Source organism: Cotesia glomerata, linkage group LG10 (assembly GCF_020080835.1).
Source record: "Cotesia glomerata isolate CgM1 linkage group LG10, MPM_Cglom_v2.3, whole genome shotgun sequence".
Taxonomy (NCBI): Eukaryota; Metazoa; Arthropoda; class Insecta; order Hymenoptera; family Braconidae; genus Cotesia; species Cotesia glomerata.
The window spans coordinates 4,153,590-4,163,890 of NC_058167.1; the positions used below are offsets into that span (position 1 = coordinate 4,153,590).

At 28.8% G+C, this 10,301-nt stretch overlaps 1 protein-coding gene across 1 annotated transcript; it reads right to left on the reverse strand.

Annotated features, from left to right (window-relative positions):
• Positions 1-8,720: 8,720 nt before the first annotated feature.
• Positions 8,721-9,997, reverse strand: LOC123272711 (NAD-dependent protein deacetylase Sirt6-like; the record flags this gene model as incomplete). The annotated part of the gene is given in 2 exon segments (XM_044739710.1): positions 8,721-9,661; positions 9,733-9,997. A coding segment is annotated over 1 exon segment (66 nt), but the record flags the coding sequence as incomplete, so codon positions are not given.
• Between the last annotated feature and the right edge of the window lie 304 nt (positions 9,998-10,301).

The window sequence follows — 10,301 nt, forward strand, 5'->3', positions numbered from 1 at the left end:
AGAAACTGCCAACTGAGTAAGTAAGATATGAATCGGTGGACAAAGTACTGGAGGATGAAGAAGCTGTCCACTATCCTGTTGAATTCTTACACACTCTCAATCCACCAGGGATACCACCTCATGTTCTTCAACTCAAGATTGGCACTCCAATAATGTTGCTCCGCAATTTAAATCCGCCAAAATTATGTAATGGTACCAGGCTTCAAGTCAAGGTCTTACACAAAAATGTCATTGAAGCCATGATTTTCACCGGAAAATATGAAGGAGAAACTGTATTCATTCCAAGGATTCCTCTGATCCCATCAGATTACCAATTCGAATTTAAACGTCTGCAATTTCCTGTCAAAGTTTCTTATGCCATGACGATTAACAAGGCACAAGGGCAGAGTTTGAAGATGACTGGTATTGATTTAAGAAATGACTGTTTCTCTCATGGCCAACTATACGTGGCATGCTCAAGAGTAAGTTCACCTGACAGCTTGGTCATTCTTCAACCAATAGGAAAAACGAAAAATGTTGTATATAAAGAAGTTTTAAGTATTTAATTTTCTATTTTTGACTATATTAATGATTATTTCTTTAAATTAAATCGATAGAATCAGAAAATAAACAGTAATCCAAATAATAAATATTCAAATTTTTAAAAATTTTTGGATCTACCGCTAGAGTGGATTTTAATTCAATTATTTTAAATATTTTATCTGTATAATAATTTCTTTTTACTGTTACAAAAGAAATGTTTATCAAGCTTTCAATTTTGTTTAGTGTTAATTGATTGGATACATTTATAAATTGCAAAAGAATAGATATAATAAATAATATATTTTAATAATTTTCAGGTTTATTGTAAAGCTAAAACTATGAACAATGTGTTTTTTGGATTTTAATTTACGTTTCTAATATACAAAATTAGTGATCAAAAAAATTTTAAAACTATGAAAATAATAACAGTATAAAAATAAGAACCAATGCTAAAATAGAAAATGCTAGCAATATGCTAAAAAGTTCATAGTTTTAAATTTATAACCAATGTTCATTTAGAATTAGTTAATAAAAAAGATATAAGTTAAATTACTGTCTTTTTATTTAGCACGACAGAGTATTGATGCCTAGGTTTAAGTTGTTTATATCCAATCTATATTTATATAGATTTGATATGTATAACAAATTCTAAACTTAATGGCATTGACACTCACTTCGATCCATGGTGTAGGCCTACTGGGGATCCCGCCATGTAAAATAATGGGAACGCATCGTACGACACAGTACCTCCATGGTGATGTGGAAAGCTGTGTTATTTATTATTTTAACTCATATAAATCGATAAGACCCTAAGTAGTTAAGGGTGTGTTAATTTCGTAAAATCCGTTTATGATAAATAATTAGGCAGCTAGATAACACAATTTAATATTTCTTTCACTTGGCATGTATTTTATGCCACGCGAAGCGGGCGGGTAACGGCTAGTAATAAAATAAATAATGATTTTACTATTAGGTAGTAGCAGAGCAGACCAAAACATCTCATAGGAAATGTGACAAATTTTGTATTTCAGAATTATTTAAACGTAATTATAAACATCATTTTACACTTTTTGTGATTACCAAAAAAAAATTTTTTTTCAAAGAAAAAATTTTTATGTCTGTTAATTATATATAAGCATATATAGTTATATATACTTATATATAATTATATATGGGACTGTATAAAATCTTGCATGGCTGTATATTGCTCCATATATAGTCATATATAATTATATATGATTATATATAACCTCATATACAATTACATATATAATCATGTATGATTATATATAATTATGTATGATCATATATAATTGTATATAATTATATATGTGATTCCATATATAATCATATATAATCATATATGATTATATACATTTATATATAATTATATAGAAACATTTTTTCTCGAGTAGTGAGACCAACCAGCTGCTGATCCCACCAGTTTTGACCAGAACACCAGTCACCGTTGGAGAATAGGAAAATTAAGTCTCAGGTATCTTTATAATTATTTTAGGCCAGAACTTAATTTGGTAAATTAAGAGGCTGGAATAATTGTAATTAAATTTTATAAATTAATGATCGCTACCACCTCAGGTGTTACTTTTATATTAGTAGGTTCTTTTATACGTAAACTATTCATCTAGGTCATTTAGTTAGTTAGTTACAGGTCTTTTGGTATAATTAAATTATTTAGTCAAAATTATCACGATAAAATTTGAAATAGTAGAGGTAATTGTATAATTTAGATAGTGAAGGTCATTCTGGAAATTTCTGTAGTTTGGAAAATTTATTGAGACTTGTTATGAATTTAATTAAATTAGTTAATGTATTTAGTGAATTAATTTGCTTAATGAATTTGGTTAAGAAATTTAGTAATGAATTAAATTAGTGAATCGGTATTTTGCATTGAATAAGTTGTAAGCATTAAATTTTGTGAATTATGATAATATGGAATTTCTGGGAATTGAGTTGATTAGTAATTCGGAGAATTTCAGTAATTTGTACAATTGTGAATTAAGTTAGCGTCCGGTGGACGATTTTATATGGAATTGAGTGAGAACGTGTGAGTATAGTTACTTCGGGAACATTGTATAGACGCCCGAGTCGGGGGTACAACGAAATAAGTTAGGAAACCGCTGCGTAGACGCCCGAGTCGGGGGCGCAGTCAGAAATAAGGTTTTAATTGTAGTTAAGATGTTATATAGTAGTCCGTCAGGTTGACAAGGTAAAATTTATGGTATTATATGGTAGTCCGTCAGGTTGACGAGGTAAAATTTATGGTATTATATGATAGTCCGTCGGGTTGACGAGGTAAATTATGGTATTTTATGGTATTCCGTCAGGTTGACGAGGTTTTAAGTAAATAAGGAGTTTAGATAATAGATTTGTAAGAATTTCTGGCGAGTGCCTGCGTAGGTGAGAAGTTCTCACATTTAAGTTAATTTTAAGGAGAATATTGTTGATGAAATTTGTTAATTATAATTGTTAAGATTGAATAAATAATTTCATTGTTGTTGATAATTTTCTCAGTATTATTTGCAACCCTCTCGAACTTCTCACAACCCGACCTTTCCCTTCTCATGCTTCCCCGATTTCTGGGACACCGTTTCTAAAATCACAGTGGCACCCTTTTCAAAGAGGAAAGGGATGACCAATTGGATAGGAGTAACCACCCGCGTTACAGTACATAGAGGGAAGTTCCAGGGATGGCCTGCAGGGTCAATCGTTTTCCAGATTTTTAACTTCCCGCTAAAAATCTCAGATTTTCAAAAATCGGGAAGTTATTGTTTTTACCCCGTTTGGCAAAAATCGAGTTTTCATCAGATCTCGACGTTTGAAGGTCACAGGAAGCTTCCCTGACTACCCCCGCGATGTTGTCACTATGTCTGTATGTATGTATGTGTGTGTGTGTGTGTGTGTGTGTGTGTGTGTGTGTGTGTGTGTGTGTGTGTGTGTGTGTGTGTGTGACTATGTGACTCGCTTATAACTTTTGAACGGTTGAACCGATTTCATCGCGGTTGGTGCCATTCGAAAGGGCTACGCTGAACTTAGATTTCCTGAGAATTTGAACCGATTCGGACCGATAGATTTTAAGAAATCTTGAAAAATCTTAAAAAATAAGAAAAAATCATTTTTGAAAGTAGTTTTTGGAATATCTTTTAAACGGCTCTATCGATCAACTTCAAAACTAATCCGCCCTTAAGCTTGAAAACCACGCCGATCGGCGTCAACCCAATCAAAATCGGTTGATTCGTTCGAGAGATAGCGTGAACGAAAGAAAACCGAAAACCGAAAAGTGTTTTTTCACATAACTTCGTCATTTCTTCTCGGATCACTTTGATGACATAGCATAATTTATAGAACTTAAAAAACCGCGTCGATTGCCGCCAAAAACGTAGAAATCGGTTAATTAGTTCAAAAGATATCGTCAATAAAAGATTTGAAAACAAGTGTTTTTTTAAATCACTGCGACATTTTTAACTTCCCACTAACAAAATCGAAGATTTTCAAAATTAGGAAGTTATTGTTTTCACCCTGTTTTGAAAAAATCGAGTTTTCATCAGATCTCGACGTTTTAAGGTCATAGGAAGCTTCCCTGACTACCCTCGCGATGTTGTCACTGTGTCTATATGTATATATATATATATATATATATATATATATATATATATATATATATATATGTGTGTGTGTGTGTGTGTGTGTGTGTGTGTGTGTGTGTGTGTGTGTGTGTGTGTGTGTGTGTGTGTGTGTGTGTGTGTGTGTGTGTGTGTGTGTGTGTGTGTGTGTGTGTGTGTGTGTGTGTGTGTGTGTGTGTGTGTGTGTGTGTGTGTGTGTGTGTAGTCGTTAAAAGAATTTCAATAGAAAATAGCAATATATGTATATTATCCGATCAAAAATTAATTTAGAAAAAATGAAAATAAAAAGAGCTAAATAAAATTTACAAATTAAAAAATCTATGTAATTAAGTATTGATTAATTATAAGAACATAAAATCAAAATATTACACATACATATAGAGCAAATATACTCTCAATAGTTGGATCTTTTTTCAACACTACCTTTTTGATAAATATTCTTCCACCAAAATTTAAATCTATGTATTAATTAAAAATTCAATAATTTATTTTTTTTTCTGTCTACTGCTATATTCTTTTCAATTATTTATTTATTATTTAAACTATATACTTAATCCAGATTTGATGAAATTTTTTATACGTTAGTAAATAAAAGAAATTAAACATAATAGCCAAAATTTTAAACTGAAAATATCATTAAAAAAAAAAATAATTTTTTTCAGTGAAGCGAATAAATTCATAATTAAAAAATTTACTCAAACAAAGAACAATTTCTTAACTCAAAATTCAATCCTTTGAATCGAAAAAATCATTGCCTTAAAATTAGTATCTTTAATAAAAAATTTTGATTCTTAACTCAAATTAACTGTTCTTTTATCAATAAAGTAAAAATGTTCTTCGAAAGTTGTCATCAGTAATTTTTAAAACCTAAAAAAAGTGTACACACGAAGTATACTTATAAATCAATACTCTAAATGCAAACTAATATTAATAACATGTTGTAGACTTAATAATAATAAATTAAACATTGGTAATTACAACTATCATTTCGAACTTATGTTATCACGTCAATAACTTCGTAATGATTTACTGTTATTATCATATTGTTGTTAATAAATAACTCAATGCACCAAACTCATAATTAATATTATAATATAATATTATATTATAATAAATATAATATAATAATATAATATTATAATATAAGTATTATATAAAGAATATCATCGTTTGAAACTCCCGCTCAAGAATCATAGTACCACCTACAGGTGACCACCAAGATATCATAGTATCTGTACTCCGCTCAATCAGAATTGCCTAAACCTTGAGCAGCTGACTTTTGTGAAGAATGTAAAGCCCAAACAATTTTAACTTATTGTCTATTTACTTTGATAAATAAATAAAATTTGATGAGAGAAATATATTTTAAAAAATACTTATGGGAGATTGTTTGATAGTTAGTTTTAGAGATTTTATATTCATCAAGAAATTTTAACTTTTTTAATTTAAATTTTGTATTTTTTCATCGCAAATTTAAAAGATCATAGATACTGCCATATTTGTTACTCGTTTATTAATAATAAACATAACCACTAGATGGCATGACACTCTAAAAATAAAATCTTACTGAATTTGTGACTACGTATAGTAAATACTGCCACAGACCGAACACACCCAATGCAAAATATAATTCACAATTTAAAGTCAATACTAGCCATTACTAACAACGACCAAATTTTATTGATAAAAAAAAAAACGTATTCAGAATTTTATTGCAAAAAAATAACATTATATTGTTTATCAGTTTAAAAGATAATTTTTGTATCAATTACAAAAACTTAATACTGAGTGTTATAAATTATTAAATAATACTGTTTAACAAATGATAACATTATAAAATATAACAACTTTATTCTTAATATTTCTAATAAACTAATGTTTATGAAATCATAACCTACACATAAATAGTGAATAAGTGGAATAAAAACGAAAAATTATTATTTCACATCACAAATAAATATCATTTGAATCATTTCGCGAAAATCGCAAGATTGCTGTTAGAAAAAAAAAAAAAAAAAAATAAATTATAAAATTGAATTACATATATTTATAAATATTAATCATTCATTAAAGTTACAAAATTCAAATATTAATCACAAAAAACTAACTTCAATTTTCTTCAATGTTAATTATATATTTAACATTACTGACACAATCGAATAAATCTACGGAATTGATAATTTTTCATTAAAATTACTACACTTTTTAATGACTTAATAATAAAATTCAAATAAAATTTACAATATAAAATAAAAAATCTACATATATATGAATTAAATTTTAATGTACAATGTGTCATAAAAATTAAAAATAATAAAAATATTTATATTTATGTAATTGAATTGAAAAAAATATCATTATTTAATTAAAAATAAGAAAAAAAAGCCTCTTGAAATAATTTTTATTATTATATATAATTAAATCTTCATAGTTTATAAAACAAACAAATATGAAATCTAAACGAAAGACACGCGAAACTATTAATAGTTGTAAAAAAAAATTTTATACTGAAAATATACTGTTGACTGAAAATGATATTATCAAAGAAAAAAAATTAGGAAAACGGTTGACCCTGAAGGCCATCCCTGCAACTTCCCGCTAATTTCATAATTAGGCGCTTAAAATTGCACCAATGACGTTTTTGAGCTCTTCGAGCTCAAAAATACAATTTATGGGTTATTTTGAGCTCTCCGAGCTCAAAGAGATTGCTTTCCTATCCTTTAAAGCTCTTCGAGCTCAAAAGTCTGATAGAGATTTGATAAGACACTATTTTTTGAATTTTTAAACCACAATAACTTTTGAATGAATAAACCGATTTTTACGCGGTTAGAAGCATTCGACGCAGTTTTTCAAGCCTCACGAAGAATCTCAAATTTTGAATTGATCGCGCTAGGAATTTTGGAGTTATTCCGAAAAAACACTTTTTTCGGTTTTCTTTCGTTCACCGTATCCCTCGAATGAATCAACCGATTTTTTCAAATGTGGTTTTTTTGGAATAACTTCTAAACGGCTTAATAGTTCAATTCCAAAAACTAATCAGCTCTTAACCTCAAAAAACCACGTCGATCGGCACCAGTCCGGTCAAAATCGGTTGATTCATTCGAGAGATATGGTGAACGAAAGAAAACCGAAAAAAGTGTTTCTTCGGAATAACTCCAAAATTCCTAGCGCGATCAATTCAAAATTTAAGATTCTTCGTGAGGCTTGAAAAACTGCGTCGAATGCCTCTAACCGCTTAAATATCGGTTTATTCATTCAAAAGTTATTGTGGTTTAAAAATTCAAAAAATAGTGTCTTATCAAATCTCTATCAGACTTTTGAGCTCGAAGAGCTTTAAAGGATAGGAAAGCAATCTCTTTGAGCTCGGAGAGCTCAAAATAACCCATAAATTGTATTTTTGAGCTCGAAGAGCTCAAAAACGTCATTGGTGCAATTTTAAGCGCCTAAGTATGAAATTAGCGGGAAGTTGCAGGGATGGCCTTCAGGGTCAACCGTTTTCATAATTTTTTTTATTATTTTTTAGAGAAATTTAACAATCTAATCATAAAACCTTTTGTAATAGTTATTTGCATATTTTTTTATTTCATAAGCTTAATTTTATTTAATTTAAAAATTTATTCAAGACGTTGTAACCGGGAGCTTCAGTTTAAAATACAACATCGTACTCAGACTTGTAAACCAATGCACTCAGAAGTCGAAAAAGCTAAATATATACATGGACTAGTCACTTCGAATTCAGAAACATATTTTTTATGCTTTTGTTACGATATTTTCCGATCAAATCAATCTCTTTTATGGAATTTTCAGCATTCGATGCAGTTTTTTAAGCACAAAAAGATTACTTAGCATCTACTAAACTATCCGACGTAAAATTTTGAAGTAATGTTAAGAAAACATTATTTTGAATTTTAAAAAATTGAGTATTTCACGTATTAATTAACTGATTTTGAAATTGACTCTAGTTTCAAAATTTTGCGAGTAACGAGTATCACGTGATCCTAATGAGTACTATTAAGAAAAAATTGTCGTTTTTTTTTCGGTCTACGAACTTAAAGCTGGATAACTAGCCTATCCGATGCATACAATGGTTTAGTCGAAATAATTTTTTTCAATTCTGTGGACCAAAAAAAAATTTCGAAAAATTATTTCTTAATGGTACTCATTAGGATTGCTTGATACTCGTTACTCAAAACATTTTTATTGTCGCAAAACAGCTGTTTTTCACAAAGATACAGCCATCTGGAGAATCGCTAAAAATTTGGATTTTTTTTTTGGATCCCTTAATTTCTTCTACTAGCTTAGATGTAGTTCATGATTTTTTCATTACAATCTTTTGATATATCAATAAAAAGCAAATTTATTAGCTCTATGCTATGTCATCTAGATAGAAATGCTTGTTTGATTATTACAACTATTGCAACTATTGGGTGTTCAACTACTGCAGAACATCATCAGAATTTATTGTACTACTACTCCTCTTTTTAAAGTAAGTATATCTTTAAAACCTTGTAAAACAATAAATATTCAACTCCTTGCGTAAAAGAAAAATTCATTTACCTCAGCAAGCCCTAAGACACCCTTATTTTCATATGGAGATAATCCATCAGCATAATTGCAAGACATTTTCTGCTGTAGCGAATTTTACAGAAAAAAAAAAGTTCGTCAACTTTTTAGTTCGAAATTACACAAACGACACTCTTTTATAAAAACTTTAATTTAAGTGAACAAATAAAAGGCTTTATAACTAAAACGTTTTATGTTAATTTTTTTGCTAACTCAAGAGTTGAGTTTTATGTTTGGGATCATAATAAATAACGTAATATACACTCGAGTGGTTAGCGATGTCTCTTTTCATTCCAAAAGCTATAGTCAAGAAGCCCGGCACTCATAGCAACGTGTTTACACCTTTTAAACTGAAAGTTATAAAAAAACAATACAATAAAATGTATTTGTTTATTTTCAAAATTACGGGTGCATTCGATTTATCATACAAGGTAGTTGTTGGCAGTATGAATAAATGTTAGTTACTGTTTGTTCCCTCTGGAGCTAGGAGGCAGTTGATGTTTGTTCCGAGGTTATTTATTTGTGGTCATTATTTGAGACAGACTTACATTAAAACTTTCAAATTTATACACTGACACTCTTAATTCCACATGACTAAAGAACCAATGTAACTTTAAATTCATTGTATTTAATTATCTACCAAGTTAAAGCCAATGATTTTTATTATCATATGTATTGCACAACCATACCATTATAAGTCTTGTATTGTTTGTAACAGTATGATTTGAAGTAACTTAAAAAAATATCTTGTTGCTTTTTATCACTTAGATATTATAACACAACATATTTGCGTAACTTATCTACTATGTGACTAATTAACTGTGTACCAGTAGTAAGTAGTGCCAATATAATTTCTATCCAATTGGACTGAGGGAGGGACAAAATGCAGAAGGTAGTAGGAACTTTTGAATTGTAAGGTTGGTGAACCTGCCGTACTAAAGATATGCTATAGGAAATGATAAAGGGGCGTTCAAGATGGATAAAAATGCCAAGCGGTGCTACCTACTTGCGACTAAACTTATCGCTTAAAAATTGATAAAACAGGCCGTTCTAATTGTTGAGCATTAATCTAATAGATGGCGCAAACATGCGCATTTCTGCCTTTAATAATTTTTCATAGCATTAAAGGGCTCATAGTGAACGTATAAGTTCTACATTTATAAGTCCAGCTAATACGTACTCCATAACACGAGGAATATAATACTCCAATAAATAATCACGCTAATTGTGAAATAAAAAATTAATCATTTATTTATAAAATTTAAAAATAATTATGCAATAAATAATTTAACAGTGATGTGAATAAAAAATTTGTTCAGTTTATTGATGAATTTGGAGTGCAAAAAATTACAACGATAATAATAATAATAATAATAATAATAATAATAATAATAATAATAATAATAATAATAATAATAATAATAATGAATAATAATAATAATAATAATAATAATAATAATAATAATAATAATAATAATAATAATAATAATAATAATAATAATGGTAATAATCGGTAGATTATCGGAATCCGTGACGAAGAAAATATGATTTATAAATACTCTTTATAAATATGTA